The sequence below is a fragment of the Suncus etruscus genome, chromosome 3, assembly GCF_024139225.1.
Source record: "Suncus etruscus isolate mSunEtr1 chromosome 3, mSunEtr1.pri.cur, whole genome shotgun sequence".
Classification (NCBI taxonomy): Eukaryota; Metazoa; Chordata; class Mammalia; order Eulipotyphla; family Soricidae; genus Suncus; species Suncus etruscus.
In genome coordinates this window covers 34,811,328-34,826,105 of record NC_064850.1, presented here as the reverse complement: position 1 = coordinate 34,826,105, position 14,778 = coordinate 34,811,328, and the positions used below count along the sequence as shown (strand labels likewise).

General features: G+C 48.2%; 1 protein-coding gene across 3 annotated transcripts in view; it reads left to right on the top strand.

The window, feature by feature from the left end:
- Positions 1-14,778, top strand: part of TTC7B (tetratricopeptide repeat domain 7B) — a 224,021-nt gene that overhangs the window by 112,988 nt on the left and 96,255 nt on the right. For all 3 annotated transcript variants that reach the window (XM_049769780.1, XM_049769779.1, XM_049769781.1), the window contains exons 7-9: positions 1,971-2,143; positions 8,773-8,836; positions 13,506-13,643. In XM_049769780.1, coding sequence (XP_049625737.1) covers positions 1,971-2,143; positions 8,773-8,836; positions 13,506-13,643 — 375 coding nt within the window. The remainder of the gene's footprint in view (positions 1-1,970; positions 2,144-8,772; positions 8,837-13,505; positions 13,644-14,778) is intronic.

Sequence of the window (14,778 nt, the reverse complement as noted above, 5' to 3'; positions counted from 1 at the left end):
GATTCACTGGAAGGCCCAGGGATACAGTGCTGCTCCAGGGCCCTCCAAGGCCCACCAGGGCCACCATGGGGCTGGGATCGAGCTGAGAGCTGAGACAAACTGAGATCGAGCTGAGACAAACTCATTCAGGGAACACACCAGAACCCCCATATCTCTCTGGGGGCCCAAGACTGAGTTTGGTCCTAAGAGTTTTTATATTTCCTCCAATCCTCTTCCTGTCTTTTCAAGCTTTCCTTTTCTCTCTTTCTTCCATCCTGAACTTGGGGGCTAGTCGCTGGTTACTTGCTCAGCTGAATGGAGCTCGGGTTCAGCAAATGGGCCTTTTGGCAGACACTTGTTCTTGTTGCCACTCTGGTACTGCACTTGGAGCTCCGGGGGACCAGCCACAGCATGCCCTTGGCTCAGTCATGTACTGAGAAGGAAAGGTCGGCAGAGTGGTAGCCTGGAACTTGGCGGGGAGGGTCCTAATCTCTGCTCAGAACAGGAACCATGCATGTGGTTGTGAGCTAGATAGTGGCTTTAGGTGCTTTGGCAGCATGGTAGATGTCATCTGTCTAGACTAGTAGGAGATGGATCTTATTCCTTTTCTCTGATAACTTCTTTCCCCCTCAGCTTTAGTGAGTAGAAGCTCTTTTTTTTTTTTTTTTTGGTCCCAGTGGCTGCTTACAGCAGAAATCATTAGCTGATATGATTGCAAGGAGAAGAAATGAAGCTCTAATGGATGGTCTGAGAAAAACAGTTTAGGAACCGTTTAGGCCCTGAAAATTGTATATTGGGGAGATCTTTACAGATGGCTCAGTGGGGATGATGGGCACGTGTTTCATCTCACATTCCTGCAGACACTTAAAGCCAGTGTGTCTTACTTGGGAATAATCAAGAATATTTGCCTTTACTCAGTGATTATCTGAAATCTCCAAGCTAGTGATTTGGATTTGCGTTTAAGTTTCCTTGTGGTGTTTTAAGAGATTTCACAGGGCTGAAAACCTAACAAAGGCTTTTATGGAGCTTTTTTTTTTTTTTTTTTTTTTTAATGGCTCATTTCCAGGGAAGATCAGTGTTCTTTGTGCCTTCCAAAGAAGGCTAGAACTTGGTGGGGAAAATGTTATTTTGCCACCTCCGGCTAATCACGAGGTAACCTAGAACACTCTGGAATTCAGGACTGCTGGTTCCAAGGGATTTTTTTTCCCCCTTTTCCTCCCAACTTCTGTTCTTGGACTCTGGGAAGTTCCAGAACCTCTCGGTACATGCTGCCCCCCCCCACGACCCCCATGAGTTCTATGGGGACTCTTCCTTGCAGGATTTGAATCTGGGAACTGCTAATCTTCATCTATCTAACAAGAGAGGGCAAAATTTAGAGCCCTGTGGTTATCCTAGTGAGAAAAGAGGCAGCTGTCTAGCTCTGAAGCTGAGTCTGACCAGATCACTCACTGGCCTTCACTCCTGGGACATCTAGAACAGCTGCTTGGGTGCCGACTCCCAGCTGGGACCCTGCAGGACTGACCCTTCGCAAGCGTGAGAAGGAAGGCACTGTTAGATAAGAAAATTCTAAAACTCCAGCCTCAGAGTCCCTGGAGTAGCTTCTCCTGGGTTCACTTTGTCCTGCCCAAGTATTGCCCTTTGGCCAACTTGGGGCTGTAGCAGGCAGTACCTGTTATTAATTTTTTTTTTTTAAGGACTTCAGTTGTTTCAAGTATCGATCGTGCCCCTGTGTTCCTGAGTGTCACAGAGCCATGCTGACATCTCAAGGGCCTGAGCTGATTCTGTTTTGTGTGTTGACTGTGTTCACCAATCTTTCTGAACCATCTTTTCTTTTGTGTCATGAATGGGGCCCTGTTCCTCACACAGTGGTTGATTTTAATGGCATGTCTTGGAATCAGGCCTCGCACAAAGTGATGGTGAAAAGGTGCCGAGGGAATCGGCGACACAGTGACCCCAGCCTTACTCACACGGCTGTGACTTTATGTCCCCAGACGATAGCCAGGCAGCTGGCGGAGATCTTGTTGCGGGGCATGTGTGAACAGAGCTACTGGGACCCGCTGGAGGAGCCGCCTTGCCAGTCACCGCTGGATGACCCGCTGCGGAGAGGAGCGAATACCCAGACCTACCGCCTCAGCCGGAAGGCCCGAGTCTACTCTGGAGAGAAGTACTGCCCCCCCATCAAGCCGTCACCCCCTCACCCCCTCACCCCTCACTCACTAATCAGACCAGGCAAGAGAAGCTGCAGGGGAATTCAGGACCAGGGAGAAATTCAGGGACAGACTTTGCCCCTCAGCTAGAAACTGGTGAACAATTTTCTTTTTCTTATTTATTTATTTATTTATTTATTTATTTATTTATTTATTTGTTTGTTTGTTTGGTTTTTGGGCCACGCCCGGCAGCACCCAGGGGTTCCTCCTGGCTCTACGCTCAGAAATTGCTCCAGCAGGGTCGGGGACCATATGGGATGCTGGGATTCGAGCCACCATTCTTCTATATGCAAGGCAAATGCCCTACCTCCATGCTACCTCTCCGGCCTTTTTTTAATTTTTTTTTTAATTTTAACACCATGATTACAACATGACTGACTGTAGACAGTTTTCAGTCACAAAACGAACATCCCTCTTGGTGAACAATTTTCTTTTTTTTTTTTTGAACAATTTTCATTGGCCAACTGAACCACATGTTTTGTTGCTTTCCTTTGTGTTGTTGTTTTTGTTTTGGGGTCACACCCAGTAGTGCTCAGGGTTTATTCCTGACTCTGAGTGTTCAGGGGTCACTCCTGAGAAGGCTCAGGGCATTATAGAGAGTACCAGGGATCACACCCGCGTCTGCTGTGTACAAGGCAAGTGTCTTACCCACTATACAGTTGTTCAAATCCCGGTTGCTTTTTATTTTATTTTATTTTTTTGTTTTTGTCTTTGTTTGTTTTTGTTTTTGGGTCACACCCGGTGGCAGCAGTGCCCAGGGGTAACTTCTAGCTCTGCACTCAAAAATCGCTCTTGGCAGGCTTGAGGGATCATATGGGATTGGGCACGTACAAGGCAGATGCCCTACCACTGTGTTATTGATCCCACCACACCCCCAGGTTGCTTTTCTTAAATGCAACAAATATCTGTTCCAGATGAGCATTTGCGGGGGTAGATGTTGGCTTTGGGGGGCATATTTGACAGTCCCAGGGGTTGCTCCCAGCAAGTGCCTTGATCCCTTTATTATCTGTTCAACCTTCTCTAGTTGGATTTGTGTGCATGTGCGCGCGCGCGCGCGTGTGTGTGTGTGTGTGTGTGTGTGAGAGAGAGAGAGAGAGAGAGAGAGAGAGAGAGAGAGAGAGAGAGAGAGAGAGAGAGAGAGAGAGATGCAAAGTACTTTTTATTGAAACTTACTTAGAAAGACATGAGGGGAGAGAAAAAGAGAAGTATTTGTTCAAGAGAGAACAGACTTCTCCAGAGCAGACAAGCATCTAAAGACACATAGAGACCAGCAAGTGAGATACATATTTAAGGGAAAATCTGGGCTTGGAGAGCAAGTCTAAAGTTGGATATTTTAAGTAAACTCACCATTTGGTATTCTTTCATTTGGTTTTTGGGACACACCCAGTGGTGCTTAGGACTTGCTCTTGGCTCTACACTCACAGGTCACTCCATGGTAGTTAGGGGACCATATGTCATACAGGGGATCAAACCCAACTCAACCATATGCAAGGCAAGTGCCTTAAACACTGTCCTATTTCTCTGGCCTGAAAATCAATGGCTTTTTTTTTTTTTTTTTTTTTTTACCAAGCAAACACATCTCTGTAATGAACATCCTGATCGCCCAGAGAAGGACATGCCTGATCCTCTTTGAGCCTTCTCTTGGCCAAGGGGGATATGTCCAGGCTTCCTCGCCATGCCTGGGCTGGTGGCCTACTTTTCGGTTTCATGTACATAGACCGTACATTAAACTTTTTCTTTTTTTACCTAATGTGTTTGACAGATGCACCCACATTTTTGCCTCTAATAGTGATTTGTTTTCATTGCTGCACATCAGACCATTTTATTAATATACCCCACTCACCTCCTCTGTGGCTAAGCAGGAATTGTGCTGCTGGGGAAAAAATCCTAGGCCTCTCTCTTGGGGGGCCCAGGTACCTCTCAATTAGGAGCCTTCTTCCTTTCACAGGATTCCTTTTGTGCAATCTCAGATATCAGATTGGACTTTAACTGGAGAAAGTAGCATAAAACCAAGGAACACATGCTGGGAAAATGACTGTTACTGGGACTACGGACAGCCAGGTGTGCTGGTGGCTATGCAGGCCCTTCGGAGGAGGTGGTGGCAGTCAGGACTGAGAAGTGTCTGACTCCAGAGCACAGGCTTTGTGTGAGGCCAGAGCTGCTCTTTAAGGATAAAGAGGAGGGGGACAGGGGCTGAACTAAGGCTGACCCCCACCCTCATTCTAACAGCCACACCCCCATTCCCTGCCCTGTGGGAAGTAACATGTTCTGTGGGTGTCCCCATCTCCCCTCTAGCTTGTCGCTAGGGGGCCAAGCTGATGTGTGGGAGGGTCTTTAGTTCTTTGTCCAATGAGGGCCGTGAAGAGGGTTGAGGCCTTGTCCTGCTGGGACTGGCTAAGCCAATCCCTGTGAACCCAGAGACAAGGAAAATTCCGGAAGCATGATTAGCAGTGAAGGCTCAGGCTGGGTCTCAGCACACAACATGGACACAGAAGTTGCCATTCTTTTAGCATTCACTTGATGTTTAACTGATGCTAACAATTTACCCTCAGATCCCTTGTTTCAGTCTGTCTGCTTTTTGGTTTTTTTATTTTGAGGCCACATCTAGTGATGATCAGGAGTTACTCCTGGCTCTATGCTCAGGATTTACCTACTCCTACTCCTACTCCTACTCCTACTGGTGCTTGGGATGCTGGTTTTTGGACTCAGGTTGGCCATTTGGAAGACAAACACACTATACTTGCTCCTAATTGCCCATCTAATCTGTCTTCTGAGCCCCCTTTGAATGTGGTAAGTCTTACTGTTGTGGCACCAGGCAATAGAAGAGCCCGACATTTAAATTAAAAACATTTTTTTGTGTGTGGGGGGGGTATTTTAGTGTAATAGTGAATATCTTTTCTGGGGGAATTTTTTGTTGTTGTTTGTTTTGGGCCACATCCAGTAGTGCTCAGGGCTTACTCTAGGCTGACTGCCCAGGGATCACTCCTGGCAGGAAATCATATGGGGGTGCCGGGGATTGAAACTGGATCAGCGAGTATAAGGCAGACTGCTCTTCCTACTGCACTATCTATACTTTCTGCCTGAGGGAATTTTTTGTTTTTCTCAAGAAAGCTTTTTAATTGAGAGCCCCAGAAAGCAAAGGATTGTATAGTTCAGATTCTTTTTTTTTTGTTTTTTGGGTCACACCCAGCAGTGCTCAGGGGTTACTCCTGACTCTACACTCAGAAATCGCTCCTGGCAGGCTCAGGGGACCATGTGGGATGCCAGGATTCGAACCACCGTCCTTCTGCATGCAAGGCAAATGCCTTACCTCTATGCTATCTCTCTGGCCCTCACATAGTTCATATTCTTTTTTTTTTTTTTTTTTTTTTTTTTTTTGGTTTTTCGAGTCACACTCATAGTTTATATTCTAAAAGAAGATTCTTACCCTTGTCGCTGATTCTCCTGGAAAGTGAGCAGTTAGCTACAGGTTAGCTAGGGAGCTGGTGAGGTGGTAAGCTCTGACTCGCTCCTGCTCTCACCCCCTGTACCTTCTCAGCAGCACCCATGACTCAGGGGCCGGTGCTCACAGCTTGTTCTATGTCTCCCTCTAACCAAGTCCCTCAGCCACTTCCTCTGGGTTGAGGGCCACAAGTTTGCCAGATCTTCAAGGTTGTCCCTAAAACCCTATAGTCTCCCAAGGGTCCCAAGAGGACACCTTGAAAGGCAGGCCCTCAAGTGTCAGTGTGGCCTCAGCTCCACAATTGCTTTAGCAGGGAAGACAGAAGGGAAGGTCAAAGGAAATAAGTATTAGAACCCATAATTTGTTTTTGTTTTGTTTTGTTTTGGGGGGGCCACACCCATTTGACTCTCAGGAGTTACTCCTGGTTATGCACTCAGAAATCGCTCCTGGCTTGGGGGGGACCATATGGGATGCTGGGGGATCAAACTACGGTCCATCTTAGGCTAGCACTTGCAAGACAAGATGCCTTACCTCTAGTGTCACCACTCCGGCCCCTAGAACCTATAATTTTTGATGGGGAGGGAAGGTTCCACTGTGCTCTTGATATACAGGACTATGCAAATTACTTTTTTGAGAGGGACCAGTTAGATAGCTCAAGTTCAACTTCTGCTTCCCCTGGGCACTCCTGAGAGCTCCTCCCTCCCCAAAAGGAATAGAAACAAAAAAGAAAGTCCCCTCTGTCCCTCCTCACCACCACCCCTGGCCACCACGCTGAGCCTCTGCGGAGTCCCCAGGAGCCATCTCTCCTTTGGGGAGGGAAGAGGCCCGAGCTTAGTTAATGTGCTAGTCTTTAGCAGCTCTAGTAAAAATAACACCCGGAATTCGGGGATTATCCATGGGCTGAGTTGATGGGCCTAAGTCACAATTAGCACAGACTCTGGCACCTCACTTAGCCTGGACAGTGCAGAACTGGCTGGCCCCAGGAATATGGCTTCTGCTTTGTTGCAGCTCTGGGCTTGGTTGTGTTACTGCTTTAGTCAGGGCTTTGAGCGTTGTCCAGAAGATCAGGAAAAGAGGGGAGGGAGGGAGAGAGGGAGGGAGAGAGAGAGAGGGAGAGAGAGAGAGAGAGAGAGAGAGAGAGAGAGAGAGAGAGAGAGAGAAAGAGAGAGAAGGAGGGGGACCGAGAGAGAGAGTGTTTGCATGTGCACTCGTGTGTGCACTTAATGGGAGGCTTATTACACACACACACACACACACACCAGCACACACACACACACACCAGCGCACACACACACACACACACACACACACACACACACACCAGCACTCTTAAAGCCTACAGAGTCATTGTTTCTAAATTGGAGAGGTAAGAAGAAAAGATTCACATTCTAAAAATCCTTTTCTTTCTAAAAATCTGGCTCTTCACTGCAGACCGTAGGCTCTTGCTTCTAGCTCCCAGGTCAGCCTGTTTGTAAACCGTTTGCCCCACAGGTGAATTGCAATCTTCTCCCAGCTGGTTTCCAAACCCTAGAGAATGGCAGTTATAGACTAGCAGGCATGGAAAGTTTTCTACTCAGGCTCTTCCAGCACTTCAAAGAGAACAAGTGTTTAGTGATTTGGCGCTTGATTCTTGGCCATTTGTGGGGGAATTGAGGGTATCATTTCATCTCTTTATGATCCTCATACTACCCCTGGGAAGATGTCAATGTTCTCTTAGTCATCTCCAGAAGAATCAGGAGTTTTGAAATTAAACTTCTTCTTTTTTTTATTGCTCTCTTCTTGCTTTCTGTGAACGATAGCATCAGAGACTTTTTTTTTTTACCAACTGAGTTTTTTGCCGCTCACAAATCTACCCTAACCCTGAACTCTCTATTAAGATGGGAGTGCTGCAGTTTGTCCTTGATAATACTCCAAGGACAGAACAGGGCATTGAAAATGGATATTGGATGGAGGTCATTGTGTTTTGTTCAGGGTGGGTTGTTGTTTTGTTTTAAGGCCACACCCAGCCGTGCTCAGGGCAGAGGCAATGCTTGAATTTGGTTGTTCTCTGGTCATAAGCAACATTGAGTTAAAAGTCTTTTCTTTTAATCCATGATTGTTATGGTTTGTTCAATTACATCAAATGGAGCATTAATGCAGCTCTTACCTATTCTGCCCCAATATAATGTGTTTAGCTCACTAAGTTCTCACAGCACTCTGAAAATTGTGTGAGTTGAACAAAACTTTACTTCCAATTGCTCCTGTGATCCAAGTGACTGCAGAACATGGGGCTAAGCCAGTCAGAGGCAGGCAGACTGCAATGGTTTCTCTCTTGGCTCTGCACTCAGGAAACACTCCTGATGATGTTCAGGGGACCATATGGCATGTCAGAGATCGAACCTGGGCTGACTGTATGCAAGGCAAGCACGTTACACACTGTACCCCACCATTCTACATGTGGGACCCCAGTGAAAAAGGACAAGAAGATGGTGCAATGATTAGGGGATACCCAGGGTAGTGACAAAACACCAACTACTCCCTGGTTTGGGTTCCTAGAGAGTAGGGAAAAAGGCAATAAGAAATGAGTCCCCTTGGGGCCAGAGAGATAGCATAGAGGTAAGGTGTTTGCCTTGCATGCAGAAGGTCAGTGGTTCAAATCTCGGCATCCCATATGGTCCCCTGAGCTTGCCAGGAGCGATTTCTGAGTGTAGAGCCAGGAGTAACCCCTGAGCGCTGTTGGGTGTGACCCCCCCCAAAAAAAAAGAAAAAAAGAAATGAGTCCCACCAGTGAGGTCTTTCACAGGCCTGGAGAATGGGGGTGTCATTCAGGCCAAGTCTTTCTGTAGCGAGCAATTCTCTGCCTCTAGGAATGCCACACAGCCGTTTGGACTTTTCACGTGTGTGTGTGTGTGTGTGTGTGTGTGTGTGTGTGTGTTTACCAGCTCAACTTTTCCCTACTATTAAGATGTGCTGTGAAAATGTGTAGATGCCAGATGATCATAGAAACGGGCAAGTCAGTTTAAGTGTCAGGGCCATCCGGTATTTCTTAGAGGTTGTGTACCCAATCCCAGATCGCACTCAGCATCCCACGCATGCTCTTCTAGCGCTCGTGTCCCACTGTTTTGAAAACTGTGTCTTAAAGCCACTTGGTTTCTCTCTGCGCAGCATTTTCTGTCCTCAAGAGAACACAGAGGAAGCGCTGCTACTGCTTCTCATCAGCGAGTCCATGGTGAGTAGGGCCACAGGCAGCCTCCCAACCTGGCCCTGATCCCTGTTTTGTTTCTGGCAGCCTCATCCCTAGCCCCAACTGGTTCATCAGTCTTTATGTCAAAGGAGACTTTATCTTGAGGGGATTCCAGAGTGGGCAAATAAACAAACAGCAGTTTGTTTTTGGTTTCTTCTTTTTGGGTCACTTACTCAGCTATGCTCAGTGATCACTTCTGGTGGTACTCAGAGGACCACATGGAGTGCCTGGGATGAAACTTGGGTTTGCCATATGCTAGGTCAGCGCCTTACCCACTGTACTGTCTCTCCAGCCCCAATTCACAGCACTTTCATTGGCGGTGTGGAGAGATAGAGCAGGTAAAGTGCTGGCCTTGCATGCGGCCAGGAGTCAGGGCTGAGCACAGGTGGGTATGGTCCAAAACAAAACACTACAAACCCCAAACAATGAACAAACCAGCAGAGGTGTAAAGGAAAAAAAAGGTGTCCAATTTTTTTTTTTTTTTTTTGGTTTTTGGGACACACCCGGCAGTGCTCAGGTTACTCCTGGCTCTATACTCAGAAATCGCTCCTGGCAGGCTCGGGGTACCATATAGAATGCCGGGATTTGATCCATCAACCTGCATGCAAGGCAAACACTTTACCTCCATGCTATCTCTCCAGCCCCTATTTTCTAATCAACTTGAAATATTTTCTGGTCAGTCTGGGCTAGCTGTTTCTCTTATCTCTGCAATGACCGGACCCCTAAGTCTATGAATTCTCCTGTCCGGTGTGGCTGGAGCAGTCACACAAATAGCACCAAGGTGAAGGCCTCAGGAACCTTAGATGGGGAGTAAGACTCCCACCCCTACCCCCCAAAGGGCTAATTTTGTAGATCATCTTGACAGCCTTGATGCGAGGTTGTGGGAGACTTTGGGATCCATCTCTTGTCCTTGCTTGGTGGCAGGAAGGAGCCCACTGGCCTGATCCATCTGCTGCCTTCTGGAAGGGCTGGGCCAGGCAGCTCCAGGCGCTCACTGCAGGGCCCTAACTCTGGTTACCTGGCTCATTCGGCAGTGGGGAGTGTATTTTCGCCAACCCATCACATTCCTCCAAGATGTTTTCTCAGCGCCTGGCCAAGCTATCAAGTTTGAGGACGAGAATTTCCTTGCTCATCATTTTCTGGGTTTCTCCTGCTGTCGCCTCAAGGCCTCCATGCCCTGGCTTGCAGCTTTTCAGGAGGTAACATGGGTGGGCTCCCAGGCAAGTGCCTGTTGGGTGCTGAGACCCTGAACCAGAGTAGCACACCCTGGAGCCCAGAAGAACCTTGAGGTGCCTCGGTGCTAGAAACTCACTTCATGAAAGAGGAAGACAAGGTCCAGAGTGGGCAGAGCAGAGGCCTGCAGAGAAGCCTATCCCCCCACCCTTTCATTACTGTGATTCCTCCAGGATCCTGAGTCTAAAAAGACCCACTCAGGGAAAGAGGCCTTGGGAGAGTGGGGACAGAAAGAGGCCCCTTCATTTCAGAGGTGGCTCCAAGAAAGGGTGACAAGAGCAGGCCGCTCAGGTTACCGCCACTTTGTCTGCAGAAGCCCTTGGACGTCATTGGCCTCTTCCTTGGGTGGAAGCTGGTTGCTCCTGGCTCATCTGCCCCTGCCTGTCAGCTGGCAGTTTCTTCAGCCAGTGCCCAACACCCTGCTCTGCCCTGGCATAAGACCCCGATTCTGGGCCCTGGGAGGTTACTTGTCAACTTAGCGGTCCTCACCCTGCTCGTCCCAGGTCTGCATGTGTGTGTGTGTGTGTGTGTGTCCATGTGATTCCTAGCTCCTCAGTGTTCTTTCTCCCCCCACACACACTTTTTTTTTTTTTTTTTTGGTTTTGGGGCCATACCCAACAATATTCAGGATCTGCACTCAGGAATCAATCCTGGTGGTTGGTGCTTAAGGGTCCCTATAAGATGCCAAGGACTGAATCTGGGTTTGCTGCCCTACCTGCTGGACTGTTGTTCCAACTCCATGCTCAGTTGGGGTTTTTTTTTGTTTGTTTTGTAATTTTTTTTGTTTTGTTTTTGGTCACACCCAGTGATGCTCAGGGGTTACTCCTGGCTCTGTGCTCAGAAATTACTGCTGGCTTAGGGGACCATATAGGACACCAGGGGATCGAACCACAGTTTGTCCTAGGTCAGCCTCGTGCAAGGCAAATGCTGCTGCACCACCACTCCAGCCCCAACCATGCTCAGTTCTTGAGCTGAACCAACTTGGGAATGGCGGCCAGGGAAAGGGTTTCTAAAGGTGAAGCCAGCACTGGAAGTGGTTGGGTTCTTGGGTGAGTCACACTGACAACACTCCATTCCTATGGCCAGATCACGTGTCCCCCTGTTCAGAATTTGAAGATCCAGGGCACATGGCTGAGAATGCTGGCTCCAGGCCATCCACCGACCTCTGCCTGTTAGCTGATACCATAGAGACCAGCTCGGAGTCACTCCCCAACATGAGAGCCCCTGAAGAGTTGGTTCTGCCTGAGAAAGTCTATGCTGAGGAGACAGCCCCTCAGACACTGCCTCTGTGAGCACGATGGACCCAGAAGGTTCTATTCCCCTTATAAATCATCCTACAATTAGGCAGCTAGAAATTGAAATTGAGTTGCCTTCAGAATTAAGTTGCCTTTTTATTTTTTTCCATGTCCCTAGACACTTTGATTTTTTTTTTTTTTTTTTTAGTTTTTAGGCAGTAAATGAATGGCCTCAATCTCAAACCAAAAGGCGAATTACTCTGCCTGTATATGAGGGAGAGAGAGAAAATTATATTTTTAATGGAGTTCTGACTTGAACTTTAGAAGCATAATTTTTCTATCATCTCTGTGAAAGCCATTTGAAATTGTACTGGTTTATCAACATCAAATCAAATTAGCTTTCCCCCAGAAGAAAGGGGTTATCAGAACAATATACAACTGCCACTAAGTGTTCTGGCATGCTGATTATTTTGTGGAACTGTTTGAGATTCTATATTATACCTTCTTTAACACAGATTTCTTAAAAATGAAAAGGTGGGTTCCAGAGCAGTAGTACAGTAGGAACTACTAGTGTGCTTGCCTTGCATGTGGCTGACCCAGGTTCGATACCTGTTATCTCATATGATCCATCAGGAGTGATCCCTGAGCACAGAGCCAGGAGTAAACCCTGAGCATCACCAGGTATGACTATAAAACAAACAAACAAACAAACAAAAAAAAGACCTTCAAAATAACACTTTAAAACAAAAGGAATCCATTATAGTTTAACTTGAAAATCTACCATGAGCAGTATTTTGTTTGGTTTTCTTTTCAAGGCTGTAGTCTCAGTCTAAACCATTTATAGTCCCTCATAATCTCATAATATGAGATCACTTGCAACAGGCCCACTTTCTCAGAGCTTCCTTTGGCTGGCTCTGAAGATGCTCCTGGCCTGTGACGCTCTGAAATGCCATCTTCAAGCAGGCTCGGGCCCAGGAGCCGTGAGTCACTTTAAAGGAAGTGGCCTGTCTTACATGTTCTTCCTTGATGCTGACATTTAAAAGCAGGAGTTTTAAAGTGAGTGAGTACTGATGGGAGCGGGAGCTTGCTGAAAGCCAAGACCTTGGACTCACACACAGAACACAATCATGTGCTCTCCGTGAGTGGAGAGAAAGGAAGGATGTGTCTACTGGCTTGCAGAGCATATGTGTATTGGGGGTGGGGGGGTGTTAGGCGGATCAGTGACCCAGCCTACACCCCAATCATTATCTTCCCTGGGAAGAATGTCCCCACTCGTTCCCAGGCCAAGGGGAACCATTAGTAAGGGGAAAGACAGTTAACATCGTCTACCCTGAACCCACCTCTCTCCAATGTGGAAAAGAAAGACTAACAAGCTGGTCCCAACCACCTATGTCTTGGAGACTCTGCACAGAAATTCAGTTTCCCAAGGCACGAAAACATGTCTCTGTGACGAGCACTTGCTTTTGAGGCAATGGAGGCCAGCATGGTCTGAGTCCTGAGGGGCCTCAGGGTCTCTCTGCTCTAAGCCAGCACAGCCTCCTCTCCGAGCCCAGCTCAGGGACATGAACAAGGGTGGCCCACTTCAGAGGACTCACAGGCCTGAGGGACCCCAGTGCAGGGAGAGACATGGGTGAGGAGGAGCCCACAGGGGAGGCCTCGGTCCAGCCACCCAGAATGGAGCCAGGGACCAGCCCAGCACCAGCTCTGCATCTCTGTGGCCTCCCATGGCTTCTTCCTCTCAGTGCCACCCACCCACTGTGGCAGGTGTCCATGGCACCACACAGGCTGGTTCTGGGGTTGTGTGTTATTCCATGGACCACCCAGGGGACATGCCCCTTCCTCAAAGACCTCCGCATGCTGCTAGGGCCAGGAGGGGATGGTGGCTTCTTTGTTCTACTGGATAGACAGCTGTGGCCCTGCTGTCTGTCTGCCTCTTGCCCCCCCCACCCAATTTTCTTGTCCCCTCTCTTCCTCTTTTCTCCCTCTCTCCTCTTCTCTCTTACTTTTCCCTCTTCCTACCCTCTCTCTCTCTCTCTCTCTCTCTCTCTCTCCTTCCTCTCCTCTCTCCCTCTCCCTTCCCTTTTCCCCCTTCTCATCTTCTTTCTACTTCCTCCTCTATCTCTGTTTCTCTCTGTCTCTTTCTTTCTCACTCTGTAACCCTTCTTCTTCTCTCTCACTATTTTCAGGCCAATCGAGATGCAGTGCTGAGCCGAATCCCCGAGCACCGGGGCGACCGTCTCATCAGCCTACAGAGCGCTTCGGTGGTGTACGACTTGCTGACCATTGCCCTGGGCAGGAGAGGCCAGTACGAGATGCTGTCAGAGGTTTGTGTTTCTTAAGAGATGACTCCACCGGTGGCCAAGGTGGCCCTGGGCCCTGACACAGGACCTGTCATGGCTGCCTATCCTGATCTGTGAAGCTCTTGAGGGGAGGCAGTAGACTGGCAGGCATGGTCAGTGCAGTGCCAGGGAAGACCCAAGTTTCTCACCTTCCTGGGTTCTGGGTTTCTAAGGCCCCCATCCCACTCTGTTGTAGGACCCACCTTGAAAACTGCATGTGCCACATGTGGAATCAAGGTTCCTATGCAAGGAAGTGGCCTTGTCAACCCTGGGCTTGCAGTGACGAGACCCAGGGAGTCCAGAGCCCTGTGTGGTTCAGTTATCAGATTCCCTCTGTGCCATGGGGGCCACTGGGTAAAATCTACAGTGCCTTGTTTGCTTTTTGAGTGAGAAGGAAGGAAGAGAGGAAGGGAAGGAGGAAGGACAGAAAGAGACAGGGAGGGACGGAAGAAGGGAGAGAGGGAGGGAGGGAGAGAAGAGAGGAAGGGAGGAGGGAAGGAAAGATGGAGGAAAGGGAAGGAAGATAAGGGAGAAAGTAAGGAAAGAAAGAGTGAAGGAAAGGAGGGAAAGAAGATAAAGGGGGATGGAAGGAGGGAAGGAAGAGAGAATAAAGGAAGGAAGGAGGGAATGAAGGAAGATAAAAGAAAAGGAAGGGAGGGATGGAGGGAGAAAAGAAGGAAGGAAGGAAAGATGGAGGGAAGGAAAAGAAGATGAAGGAAGGAAGGAAAAAAGGAAGAGGGAAGAAGAAAAGAAGGAAGGAGGGAATAAATAAAGGAAGGGAAGAAGGAAGGAATAAAGGAAGGAAGGAAAGAAGGAAGGAAGAAAGGAAGAAAGGAAGGAAGGAAGGGAGGGAGGGAAAAAGGAGGGAGGGAAGGAAGATGGATGGAATGGAAGAAGGAAGGAAAGGAGGGAGGGAGGAAGGAAGGAAAGAAGGGAGGGAGGGAGAGAAGCAAGGAATCTCATTTCACTTTGTTGACACTAACAGTGCTTGTGGCCTGTCTTTCTCTTCTAAACATGCGCCTGTGGCAGGTGACAAGGGGCTGAAATACAGCAGCAAGTGAGCTGAAGGCTTGGGTGGAGTTGATGAGCCTGGTGGGTGCAGACTACTTACCCAAACTCG